General features: G+C 37.8%; 1 protein-coding gene across 1 annotated transcript; it reads right to left on the bottom strand.

Moving 5' to 3' along the window:
* Window positions 1-3,210: 3,210 nt before the first annotated feature.
* On the bottom strand, window positions 3,211-14,277 carry LOC103514565 (tubulin polyglutamylase ttll-4-like; the record flags this gene model as incomplete). The annotated part of the gene is made up of 10 exons (XM_026827502.1): window positions 14,269-14,277; window positions 13,632-13,738; window positions 13,237-13,332; window positions 12,945-13,062; window positions 12,377-12,463; window positions 11,743-11,830; window positions 11,078-11,163; window positions 10,392-10,518; window positions 9,725-9,821; window positions 3,211-3,379 (listed from the first exon to the last, which is right to left on the bottom strand). Coding segments are annotated over exons 1-10 (984 nt in total), but the record flags the coding sequence as incomplete, so codon positions are not given.
* Window positions 14,278-14,292: the final 15 nt, after the last annotated feature.

Genomic DNA, 14,292 nt, shown 5'->3' with positions numbered 1-14,292 from the left:
ACTCATTCACATTTCATATTCACACACTGATTGCTCTATCTCCTGAACCACAACACCTAGAAAGCTGAAATTTGGTAGAAATATTCCTCTTATGGTCTAGGTGTGCAATAAGAAAGGATTTTTCGAAAATCTAAACCGATCCTGAGATATGATCAATTTCTGATCGCTAAAATCTCCACCATGAGAAATACACAGAGTGCAGAGACTGCGGGAGAGAAATGTTCCGCTCTCGACCAACATTTTGAGTTTCGTTTATGTTTTTAGTTTGATAACTATGCAGCTAATAGGGAGCGCGCAGCCCGACCGTATTTTTTTTTTTTCTACAAGTTCGGCCATGCCTTTTCTACAAGTTTGGGCATGCCTCGGGATGAACTAGCGGGATTCCGGAGCGAAGCGACGGAATTCAGATACAACAACATCTTAAAACTTAGATTAAAATTTAGCCATTCAGAAATCAGTTCCACTTAAACCAAATTTAAACACAGATTGTAGGTATAAATGAGGTTGCTCAATTATGGCCATAAATATTAAATGCTAACAAATGCCTGAGTGTAGCGGACGGATACAATACTATAAACCGGGGACACACTTTAAGATTTTAATCCAGTAGGATTAACCAGTCATTTTGGTTAACTTTAATCATTTGAATAAGATTCATAATTAATGGGATTGGTAATTAAACCTTTAATGGCCGGGATCACAAGTTTAAACTCGGTTTAAATTTAACTCTTGGATTAGGCAAATTTGATTGGCTGATTTCAAATATTTTCAAAAATATTAGTCAATCAAATTGCTTAAGAGTTAAATATTTAAACCTAGTTTAATCTCAGATTTTGACACCGGCCATGAAAGATAAACCAATCGGATTAACTTAATTTCCGACTTAAGAGTTAAATATTTAAACCTAGTTTAATCTCAGATTTTGACACCGGCCATGAAAGATAAACCAATCGGATTAACTTAATTTCCGGATTACCTTAATTTAATTTGGGTTAATTTGATCTCAAAGTTTGGCCCCGGGTAAAAACAATCTAAAACACAGAAACGAACAAAAGTCATGGTATAAAAAAAAGCAGAGATCTGAGGCGACATTTCAAACTAATCGAAAATGTAAAAGATCTTTGCAGTTATACAATGAAGACCCATAATAAAACTTAATCTAGGTGGCCCAAAAATTGCATTTTCTAGCGCGGACAATTAGGTGTCAACTGTCAACGTTTCTAGAAACCCTATATCTTCAAGTACGTGTAAATTTCGCCAAAACCTGAGGAAAAGAAAAACATCTAAACCGTAAATAATAACAAAAAACTGTGTGCTATGCACTCAAACAAATTTGAATAGAAATTTTAGAAATATTAGCACTAGGAGAAATGAGAAATGAAAAAAGGAATGAACACCGAAAAGAACACCGAACACCCTGAACACCGAAAAAAAAGTAAAGATCATTTCTTATTTGAAATAAAGACCGATTCAATTAGTTTAACTAATAATCCCAAATTTGATTTTGTCATTTCCACAATAATTATTAAATCTAAATTGTTATTTTTATGTATTCCAAATTTCAAGTAAAAATCATATTTTCGATGTCCATTCATTGAGTACAGAAATTACACATATTGCACAGGAATTATTCGAGTATTAAAGCTCATTCGGCAGTTCAACATTTGAGGGAACAATTAGATCATTCACATCCAAACACAATGCTTTCCCAAGGACCAATTGAATTAATCACACAATACCTAGGTTCCTTATGTTCAGCACTTTGACTAGACTGATGATTGCAAAATTGAGTAGAATAAGTAAATGTAGGAGTATTAAAGCTCATTCGGCAGTTCAACATTTGAGGGAACAATTAGATCATTCACATCCAAACACAATGCTTTCCCAAGGACCAATTTAATTAATCACACAATACCTAGGTTCCTTATGTTCAGCACTTTGACTAGACTGGTGATTGCAAAATTGAGTAGAATAAGTAAATGTGTTAGAAGAATTAAAAATATTGCACTGGTTTTCCAACTTAGACATTTCTCGAGTATGAATAACTTTGTGTATGAATTATTATTGCACAGGTCTTAATATTGACCATTCCCGTCCTTTCTTGGCGTGTGGAAAATGATGTAACTTAACACAGCCTTCATGAGCGGAAATTCGGAATTTTGATTTTTTTCCGCAACTTGTACAATCTGAATTCATTTTTTTACTTTTTATCTCGAGTTTGCACGTTTATATTATACTTTTCATTTATATTAGATTTTACAAACAAGCGAATTACAAAGCAAACAAAAATAAATTTTAAACATTGTCATAAATGTAGAAAAATATTGCACTGGTTTTCCAACTTACACATTTCTCGAGTATGAATAACTTTGTGTATGAATTATTATTGCACAGGTCTTAATACTGACTACATAGGTTTTCATATTGACTACATAAGTTTCTTGCATAAGGGTTTAATAAATAATCACATCGACACATCTCTTCAGGGTATTTGAAGGTATTATTTTTTATAAGTGGCAGGCCAGGGGCGTCATAGAGACCGGGACAGAGGGTTAGAAAAAATACCCAACACTCCCACGCTATCCTTGCTTAAGTTACCACTCCAATGCAAAACTGTAGAAACAATACCCTATCTCACCTCGTCCGAGCTCATCTCAACCCGGTACATAACCACACCCTGAAAAGTGACCATTTTAGATAAGCTATGTTAAATGTTACTTTAAGTTATCTTTCATGAAAATAAATCGAGCCTTTTTTTATATTTGTTTTTGTCGTGAAAAGAGGAGAAAACAGATTTTATTTTTTCAAGAGGTTTGATAGAGGGAACTGTGACTGGTAAGGTCTTATCGTTCCGAAAGCGAAGAGGGACGGAAGACAGGATAAGAGAAGGCCAGCCGTTCTAAGAACGAAATTTATCTGTTTAGGATAAAATCCGCCCCGGGTAGGAATCCAACCGACGACCTAGCGCTCACAAGGCAGATCGACAGTCGAAATTCAAAATCATTGAAACATCAATATTGCTAGACAGAATTCTTAAGGTAGAAACACACTACCATCACGTCACGTGAGCTCATCGGGAGTTAGAAATATGTAGTTCAAATGTTCAAAGTTTTCCCTTAATATTGTAGGGAATCTCGTTCAAGACAGCCACACTACTATCACGTCACGTGATCTCACGTGATAGTAGTGTGTTTCTACCCCTACACTTACTTTGAGCTGGTATGGAGATTTCAAATGATGGCAAGCTTTCTGTAGGAATCTAAGAACAAGTTCACTGTGTCTCTCATCCAATGGTTTGTCTCTATTGACACCAGGGGCGCTGAGTCTCTTCAGTATAGACTGGAGGTAGGTACCGAACGCACATCTCGCCTGAGTTTGACTGCAAATGATCAAAAATTACAGAATTGGGGGACTTTTAATTCAAAAATTTGGACCGATTGCAATACTTTCTCATTATGAATATAGTTCCGCTATACACAGTATAGACTGGAGGTAGGTACCGAACGCACATCTCGCCTGAGTTTGACTGCAAAATGATCAAAAATTACAGAATTGGGGGACTTTTCATTCAAAAATTTGGACCGATTGCAATACTTTCTCATTATTAATATAGTTCCGCTATACATTATTAAAAGAAAGGAAAAAGATCAGTGTTATGGTAGTTTTTATTTTGGAACGATGAAACAACTGTTACATAAGTCTCGTGTGGTCGTTGTTGTAGCAAACTATTTACATAGTGTCCCTCATCAAATGGACGAGAAGATCTCCGTGGCTGAGTGGGTATTACACTAGACTAGCACGCAGGAGGCCCGGGTTCAATTCCCGGCAGGGCCGAAGTTTTTTCGGACCTTTGCTTGGAGATCGGGGTGCACTCAGCCTCGTGAGGACAATTGAGTAGCGACCAGTGGCGGCATTACCAGAGTAATAAGAAAAAATTATAGATATGTCAGAAATAATACAGGAGGCTTTTAGTAATGCTGTGATATCCACAAAAATTGTGAAGAAGCTCTCAGCTTCACCACAAATAAATCAAGATTTAGATTAGTATGTACATGTCAGCCAGACGTGGCGTCTACTTTTGTTATCATAAAATTGAATGTCTGAGCTTACCTGCCTCGGTGGTGTAGTGGTCAAGGCGCTCGCCTGGTAAACAGGAGGGCGTGGGTTCAATCCCAGCCGAGGAATATTTAAGGGTATTTGAGTGAAATTTCGAGTGTATGGCCGCCATACACGCCTTATATGGACGCTACGCCACTGCTGATTTCAAATATTTTCAAAAATATTAGTCAATCAAATTGCTTAAGAGTTATATATTTAAAACTAATTTAAACTCAGATTTTGACACCGGCCATGAAAGATAAACCAATCGGATTAACTTAATTTCCGGATTCCCTTAATTTAATTTGGGTTAATTTGATCTCAAAGTTTGGCCCCGGGCAAAAACAATCTAAAACACAGAAACAAACAAGAGTCATGGTATAAAATAAAGCAGAGATCTGACGCGACATTTCAAACTAATCGAAAAGGTAAAAGATCTTTGCAGTTATACACAAACAAGAGTCATGGTATAAAATAAAGCAGAGATCTGACGCGACATTTCAAACTAATCGAAAAGGTAAAAGATCTTTGCAGTTATACACTGAAGACCCATAATAAAACTTAATCTAGGTGACCCAAAAATTGCATTTTCTAGCGCGGAAAATTAGGTGTCAACTGTCAACGTTTCTAGAAACCCTATATCTTCAAATGCGTGTAAATGTCGCCAAATTTTGAGGAAAAGAAAAACATCTAAACCGTAAATAATAACAAAAAAACTGTGTGCTATGCACTCAAACAATTTTGAAAAGAAATTTTAGAACTATTAGCACTAGGAGAAATGAAAAAAGGAATGAACACCGAACACCGAAAAAAAGTAAAGATCATTTCTTATTTGAAATAAAGACCGATTCAATTAGTTTAACTAATAATCCCAAATTTGATTTTATCATTTCCACAATAATTATTAAATCTAAATTGTTATTTGTATGTATTTCAAATTTCAAGTAAAAATCATATTTTCGATGTCCATTCATTGAGTACAGAAATTACACATATTGCACAAGAATTATTCGAGTATTAAAGCTCATTCGGCAGTTCAACATTTGAGGGAACAATTAGATCATTCACATCCAAACACAATGCTTTCCCAAGGATCAATTTAATTAATCACACAATACCTAGGTACCTTATGTTCAGCACTTTGACTAGAATGATGATTGCAAAATTGAGTAGAATAAGTAAATGTAGAAGAATTAAAAATATTGCACTGGTTTTCCAACTTACACATTTCTCGAGTATGAATAACTTTGTGTATGAATTATTATTGCACAGGTTTTAATACTGACTACATTGGTTTTAATATTGACTACATAAGTTTCTTGCATAAGGGTTTAATAAATAATCACATAGACACATATCTTCAGGGTATTTGAAGGTATTATTTTTTATAAGTGGCAGGCCAGGGGCGTCATAGAGATATCAATTTGTAATATATATAATTATATATACAGAGATGTGCGAACCGCAAAATGCAAAATGGAAAATGCAAAATGCAAAATGTAAAATGTACATTTACATTTTACATTTCAAATTGGTTTTGAAAAAGCATTTTGCATTTTACATTTTAAATGCTTTTTTTGACCCATTTTACATTTGAGCCAAAATGCTTTTTTTTAAAAATGCTTTTTTGAAAAAAATTCATGATTTGGCCCTAAACTCCCAGTAGAAAACAGGGTCTCCACTCCAAATTTTTAAGAATCACTAGATTCAAGGAAAAGAAATCACTAGATTCTTAAATTCTCCCAAACGACGCTCTTCCGATCTTTGAGGAATAAACCAAACAGTCGACTTGGCACCATATCTCCGCTTTCTATATTGACACAGGCATCAGTCTCCTTGTTGTAGGCAAATAGATAAGCAATCATTTGCCTATGGACTGCAGTAGACCATACATGTTCATCTTATAGGCAGAAGGACCACATTGGCCGAAGAAAACTTGTGAACAGTTGAACATTTGTGTGTTGACTGTGAGCACCTCCTCGATATCATTCTCACTGAAAGTTAAAAGTAAGCAATAACATTATCACTGAAAGTTAAAAGTAAGGTAAGTAAATATCACTTAAAGTCAATAAAAAGGTAAATAGGTATTTCGCCACCAAAGCTTGTCCACACGTAGTCGACAACATCGATTCACCACGTTGATAAACAGCCATCGACTGTGTGTGGTCAGTGGACACAGCCTAATACGCTATTATGGCTGATTTTTTTTTTAAAAAAGGTTTGACAGAGGGAACAGTAACTGCTGAGGTCTTGTCATCCCGAAACCGAAGGATAAAGTCCACCCCGGGGCGGGAATTAAACCCGCGACCTAGGGCTTACGGAATATTTCGATGAATCTTCTTACCTGGCAACATTGAGGAATAAACCAAACAGTCAAGTCCCTTTACCCCAACAGTCTAAACGGCTGTAGGTTACTTGCGTCACAATTTTAACCTTCTATTTGAGGTCTCATATATTATATGGGATGATAATGCATACAAATGTGAGAATGTGAGATGACAAATCGTTAGAAGTTTTTTTTTCATCCTAAAAAAGATGGTGCTTCCTACTTCAAAGAACCTCTATGAATAATGACAAGTGCTGCTTTATTGCGTATAAATGATTTACATTGCGTATAAAAATATCCCTTTTCCAAGTCAAATAATATGTACGTAGGGCACACCATAACTCACCAAAACAATTGCTAAAGTGAGGCACAAACAGCCAAACAGTCGACTTGGCACCATATCTCCGCTTTCTATATTGACACAGGCATCAGTCTCCTTGTTGTAGGCAAATAGAAAGTCACTCAGTTGTTTAGCAATGACTGCCACGCGGTCCTTACCCGTCAGGTTCTTACTGGGTACCTGATAACAGGGAGAATATTAGTTGAAGCGCGGCCATTTTGAATCAGGAAGAAAAGTGAAGCGCCGCCATTTTGAATCAGAATGAGGGTGTGGTTATGTACCGGGTGGCAAATAGAAAGTCACTCAATTGTTTAGCAATGACTGCCACGCGGTCCTTACCCGTCAGGTTCTTACTGGGTACCTGATAACAGGGAAAATGTTAGTTCCTCTGGAATAAACCTGGGTACCTGAAAGGGAATAGGGTCAAGTCCGTCTCAGGAAGTAGGGTACAACGACATAATTATGTACCTGAATATCCCTCATCAGACCCTTACCATTTAGGGGCCCTGAGCTAGCTCTCTGGCCTTGATGACACCTCTTGGTATCCTCTTAATGGGATAGTATATGGACTCACAGCTTTCCTCTGGAATAAACCTGAGTGTGCGGACTCTTTAGAGGTGCTACAAATGGATTTTAGAGAAACTGAGGAGGTTGAAATATACCAGTGAGGGTACTTCTAAGTTCCATCAAGGCTTTGGGATAGCAGACCTATCAAACCCCTCATTAGACCCCTTCAGTTCGGGGGACCCGAGGTAGCTCTCTGGCCTAGGCACCTCTTTGTATCCTCTTAATGGGATAGTATATGAACTCACAGCTTTTCTCTAGAATAAACCTGAGTATGCGGACTCTTTAGAGGTGCTGCAGGTGAATTTTAGAGAAACTGGGGAGGTTGAAATATACCAGTGAGGGTACTTCTAGGTTACATCAAGGCCTTGGGATAGCAGACCTATCAAACCCCTCATTAGACCCCTTCAGTTCGGGGGCCCCGAGCTAGCTCTCTGGCCTGGACACCTCTTGGTATCCTCTTAATGGGATAGTATATGGACTCACAGCTTTTCTCTGGAATAAACCTGAGTATGCGGACTCTTTAGAGGTGCTGCAGGTGAATTTTAGAGAAACGGGAGGTTGAAATATACCAGTGAGGGTACTTCTAGGTTACATCAAGGCCTTGGGATAAAAAACCTATCAAACCCCTCATTAGACCCCTTCAGTTCGGGGGCCCCGAGCTAGCTCTCGGGCCTGGACACCTCTTGGTATCCTCTTAATGGGATAGTAGATGAACTCACAGATTTTCTCTGGAATAAACCTGAGTGTGCGGACTCTTTAGAGGTGCTGCAGGTGAATTTTAGAGAAACTGAGGAGGTTGAAATATACCAGTGAGGGTACTTCTAGGTTCCATCAAGGCCGGGGGATAGCAGCTCGGGCAAGGAAAAAAATACTGGTCACAATAGATCTACAGAGGTCGCAGTGTTAATTGCATACTCTCTCGAGAGAGGAGCAACCAGTCCCATAATAGAATATAATAGTTGAAGCGCCGCCATTTTGAATCATTAATAAAATTGTTACTTTCAATGATGGCAAGCTTTCTGTAGGAACCTAAGTACAAGTTCACTGTGTCTCTCATCCAATGGTTTGTCTCTATTGACACCAGGTCCTTTATACTTACTTTGAGCTGGTATGGAGATTTCAAATGATGGCAAGCTTTCTGTAGGAATATCTGAAAGAGGGCCTCTGAGTGAAATTTTGCTATTTATTGATGTCTTTCATGTTAAGGGAGATGTTTTAAACATAGATTTCTGTAGGTAAACATCATGAAATATGCTTTGGTAATCAGGATCTTGGATTGTTGAAGTTAGAAATTCATATCTCTCTGGTTGAATAATAAAAAAAAAAATCGCTATAATCATCTGAAAGAGGGCCTCTGAGTGAAATTTTGCTATTTATTGATGTCTTTCATGTTAAGGGAGATGTTTTAAACATAGATTTCTGTAGGGAAACACCATGGAATATGCTTTGGTAATCAGGATCTTGGATAGTTGAAGTTAGAAATTCATATCTCTTTGGTTGAATAATGAAAAAAAAAATCCCTATAATAAAATACGGCTTAACTCGAATTGAATAATTGAATTGACTTACTTGATATAGTCCGAGTGATGCTTATTGATGGAATAGTTGCACAGATGCATGCAGGGGTTCCACAAGTGTTTGCGGCCCGAGTCATATTTGACCGTGGCAAACCGGACCAGCCCCTCCTCGTACATGTAAATAATGAGAGGATCGTATGACGTCACCACGACGTACAGACGTAGGTCACATTTGTGGCCTTCCACCAGGAGAGGTTTCTCTATGTACTTGGCTACCACGACTGACTCCTCCAGAGGAACCTCGTCCGGCTGCGAGAAGAAATAGGAGAGGTAAAATAAATTCTAGAACAAACGGTGGACTTCACCAATATCAGCACCAACAAAGATCACAACACCAATAGCAGCCCTTTTAAGCTAACAACCTATTAAGTTACATTTGATTTGTATAGGCTTAACAGGGCTGTTAAGTTAACAGGCTATTAGGAGCTAAAAAGAAGGTTGGTATGAGCGTGTAAAGTTGGCGGGAAATTCGAAATTTTGATTTTTTTTCCGCAACTTGTACAATCTGAATTCATTTTTTTTTACTTTTTATCTCGTTATATATGTATTTGGAAAAATCCTACAATGCTGCAGTGAGCACCAAAGTTGTGATATAGTAACACAAAGAAAAGACATTTATTTTATTATTATTTATTTTTATTTTATCATAAAATTGAATGTCTGAGCTTACCTCAGTTTGAGACCATCTTCGAAACACTTGAGCACTTCTTGTTTGAGAACATTAGTATCCATGGTGGCGTAGCCTACTGCTGGAGTAAAGGGACTTTTCAGTCCTATGCGAGCAGTATAAATAAGCAGTATTATTATTATTATTACCTCAGTTTGAGACCATCTTCGAAACACTTGAGCACTTCTTGTTTGAGAACATTAGTATCCATGGTGGCAGGCAGATTATCTTCAGGAGTGGTGGGGTCTGAAACACATAAGTTATATTTTTAGTCTTGCAATTTTGAAGCATTCAGTAATTTGGAGGTTTTGCTTTTAATTTTTAGGTTTTCAGTAATTTTGAATTTTGATTGTCTTGAGATTTTGAAGTTTTCAATAATTTTGAATTTGAACGTTTTGCTTTTAATTTTGAGCTTTCAGTAATTTTGAATTTCGATTTTCTTCCAATTTATAAGGCGCGACATTAGTATCCATGGTGGCAGGCAGATTATCTTCAGGAGTGGTGGGGTCTGAAACACATAAGTTATATTTTTAGTCTTGCAATTTTGGAGTATTCAGTAATTTGGAGGTTTTGCTTTTAATTTTGAGGTTTTCAGTAATTTTGAATTTTGATTGTCTTGAAATTTTGAAGTTTTCAATAATTTTGAATTTGAACGTTTTGCTTTTAATTTTGAGGTTTCAGTGATTTTGAATTTAGATTATTTTGAAGTTTTCAGTAATTTTGAATTTCGACTTTCTTCCAATTTTGTGGTTTCAGTGATTTTGAATTTCGATTTTCTTCCAATTTATAAGGCGCATGTGTCGTAGGATTACCTACCTGAGGATGAGGTTCCCTCCAGACTGACCCGATGGCCTCGGCCCAGAGCCCTCTCATAGCGGCTTAACTTCTCGGCCGATATAACGGACGGTAGTGGCCTGGAAGGTAGAGGCCGCGGAAATAGGACCTAGAAACCCTATATCTTCAAATGCGTGTAAATGTCGCCAAATTTTGAGGAAAAGAAAAACATCTAAACCGTAAATAATAACAAAAAAACTGTGTGCTATGCACTCAAACAATTTTGAAAAGAAATTTTAGAACTATTAGCACTAGGAGAAATGAAAAAAGGAATGAACACCGAAAAAAAAGTAAAGATCATTTCTTATTTGAAATAAAGACCGATTCAATTAGTTTAACTAATAATCCCAAATTTGATTTTATCATTTCCACAATAATTATTAAATCTAAATTGTTATTTGTATGTATTTCAAATTTCAAGTAAAAATCATATTTTCGATGTCCATTCATTGAGTACAGAAATTACACATATTGCACAACTATAAACCCTATATCTTCAAATGCGTGTAAATGTCGCCAAATTTTGAGGAAAAGAAAAACATCTAAACCGTAAATAATAACAAAAAACTGTGTGCTATGCACTCAAACAAATTTGAAAAGAAATTTTAGAACTATTAGCACTAGGAGAAATGAAAAAAGGAATGAACACCGAACACCGGAAATAGGACCTGGTGTAGGAGGAGATTGTAGTTGTGGGCCGAGTACATGTTGATGGCTTGCATGTTGCCCGTGGTAGGAATGCCGGTCGCTGGATCTGAAATATAGGTGTGGGTTGCTCTTACTTGGCTGGTGAAGGATTGAGAGGCTGACGAAAAACGCCGACCCCGTCTGTGTACGGGAAAAGGCGAAGAAAAAGAAGAAAAAGAAGAAGAAGAAGTTGCTGTTACTAATATTCGATCCTGGCAGCCTGTTACCAGTTTAATTTGAAGAAATGCACACTCGCATTACTAAAACTACTCATAAAAAGTTGAAATCAGATTTAAAAAAAAAAAAAAGATAACCTCTGATAAATTTCTTTTAAAGCGGATTTCGGATCTGGAATTTGTATGTTCAAGTCCAAGTTAAGTCCTAAAACGTATTTCGGTGTACTACCCAACTGATGATCGATATTTGTCACAAGCATTTAAGTATGCTTAAGGTTAGGTTTTGGTTATAACGCACTGGGTTAGGCTATGCTGGGACATGAAAATAGAGAAAAAAAGAAGAAGAAAAAATAATATTAATAATCGGTATTCGATTTTTTTTTTTAAATCTTTTCATATCCAAGCATAACCTCACCTAGTACATAACCACAACCTAAAACAGTTAGAAATTCCTTTTTTTTCTAACTCACCGAGATAGCAGGAATATCGTTTCCAGGACTCTCGCGAGGGGAAGATCCGAATGAAGCCCCCTCGCCTTTCAAACTGAGCGCGGGCCCACTGAGGATTGAATCAATTCACTCTAGCCAATATTGGATATTGGAAAACCGAAATACACTGGTTCGAAACCACCATCATACACAACACATTATTAATAGAAAGGAAAAAGATCAGTGTTATGGTAGTTTTTATTTTGAAACGATGAAACAACTGTTACAAGTCTCGTGTGGTCGTCGCTGTAGCAAACTCTTCACATAGTGTCCCTCATCAAATGGACGAGAAGAGAAATCTCCGTGACCGAGTTTGTATCACACTAGGCTAGCACGCAGGAGGTCCGGGTTCGATTACCGGTGGGGCCGAAGTTTTTTCGGCCCTCTGCTTGGAGTTTGGGGTGCACTCAGCCTCGTGAGGGCAATTGAGTAGCTACTTTAATTGAGTAGCGACCAGTGGCGGCATTACCAGAGTCAAAAGAAAAAATATAGATACGACAGAAATAGTACAGGAGGCTCTTAGTAATGCTGTGATATCCACAAAAATTGTGAAGAAGCTCTCAGCTTCACCACAAATAAATCAAGATTTAGATTAGTATGTACATGTCAGCCAGACGTGGCGTCTACTTTTGTTATCATAAAAGAGAGGCTTCTCTATGTACTTGGCTACCACGACTGACTCCTCCAGAGGAACCTCGTCCGGCTGGAAGAAGAAATAGAATAGAATATATATTATCTCGTTTATCCTGCTCGGATAGCACTGAAAATGAAAAGTCCCTATTGAGAAACTCAAAATAAAACCCAACCTAAGAAAAATGTTTCAGAAATAAGTCTGGGGAGGGAAAAAGTTGCTGCTGCAAAAACATTTCTGGATTGTTGAGAATGGATCTGATAAAAATGTTGCTGGTGGGTACTAGGCTTCAGTCAACAAGCAGAAAGTAAGAGAAGGAACTTTAAAGTGTCTCTCTTTTAGTTTAAAAGTAACAATGAATCCTTAACAAGAGGTTATATTAGCCTTTTCCGCCAAATGAAACCTTCGACTCCTGCTCGGGCCAGATTTTATCCTAAACAGATAAGGTTCGTTCTCGGAACAGCTGGCTTTCTCCTATCCTGTCTTCCTTCGCAGGAAGATTAGCAGTTAGAGCTCCCTCTATCAATCCCCTTGAAAATAATAATAAACTCACCGTGTCCACAATATAAATGCCTCGACCGCGCGAGGACGCTACCGGCTTGACAATCCAGGGTCCGCGGGTTCGATAGTGACTGATGGTCAACTCTCGAAAGTCCCCGGGCATAACGAATGTCGACGGAATAAAATCGAAATGTTTGAAGCCTTTGCTATGTTGCATCTTCTCTATGTTCTTGTACAGGCGATCTTTGCGAGTCAACTCATAGGATCTGAAGAGAAAAACATAAGAACAAACATGTTTATGCCAGCCTAGTTAGCTTGGTTGGTAGCGCGCGGGCATAACGAATGTCGACGGAATAAAATCGAAATGTTTGAAGCCTTTGCAATGTTGCATCTTCTCTATGTTCTTGTACAGGCGATCCTTGCGAGTCAACTCATAGGATCTGAAGAGAAAATGAGAGAAAAACATGAGAACAAACATTTTTATGCCAGCCTAGTTAGCTTGGTTGGTAGCGCCTCTGCCTTGTAAGGGCTAGGCCGCTGGTTCGATTCCCGTCCGGGGCGGATTTTATCCTGAAGGGATAAGGTTGGTTCTCGGAACGGCTGGCTTTCTCCTATCCTGTCTTCCTGGAGTCCGCCGCATAGTAGAGGAGCAAAAATAGAGTTCAAGGAAGAGCCCGGGCCCCACGCCTCCCTCTAAATTCGGCCCTGATTCACCATTGACAAATAGACTAATAGTTACCTAGGGAAATGGTTAACTCTCTGATGGGGAGCCAATGAGCGTAGGGTTTGAGGTTTGGGATGAAGGCCGGACCAGAGGAGGTTGAAATCCGCCACATCTGACGTCACCTGAAACACACAAACAATAACACATTTGAGAACAAAGCCGAGAAAAATTCGCTGACTTTTTTTCTTCTTCTTCTTCTTCTTCTTCTTCTTCTTCTTCGTCTTCTTCGAGGTTTGATGAGCATTTTTTGCTGTGACCACACAGTACTTTCTAGATGGCTATTTTACGCCCAGATTGAGAAAAACCATTTTATTTTATTTTCATTATTATTAGGTATTTTTTTCTTTTGATTGAGGTTTGATGACTGTAACTGTAATTGCTAAGGTCTTATCCTCCCAAAAGCAAAGAGAGAAGGAAGACAGGGTAGGAGAAAGCCAGCCGTTCCGAGAACGACTAAACAGCTAAACACCTTAGCTTCCTTCTGAATTAACCCCAATTTGTTCAAAATCTGATCATCGACATGTCTTGAAATTGAAATTAGGGTGAAACAGGCATAAGGAAATGGAACATTTTCGACAATTCTGACATATTTAGAACTGTTTTCACAATGTTGTAATATATCTCGTTCTATCAACAATCAACGAAAAATTGCCTGCGTCATGATAAATCAAAATGG

Source organism: Diaphorina citri, unplaced genomic scaffold (assembly GCF_000475195.1).
Source record: "Diaphorina citri unplaced genomic scaffold, Diaci psyllid genome assembly version 1.1 scaffold1170, whole genome shotgun sequence".
Lineage (NCBI taxonomy): Eukaryota > Metazoa > Arthropoda > Insecta > Hemiptera > Psyllidae > Diaphorina > Diaphorina citri.
The sequence above is the reverse complement of the archived record's forward strand: the minus strand, read 5'-3'. Positions and strand labels throughout refer to the sequence as shown.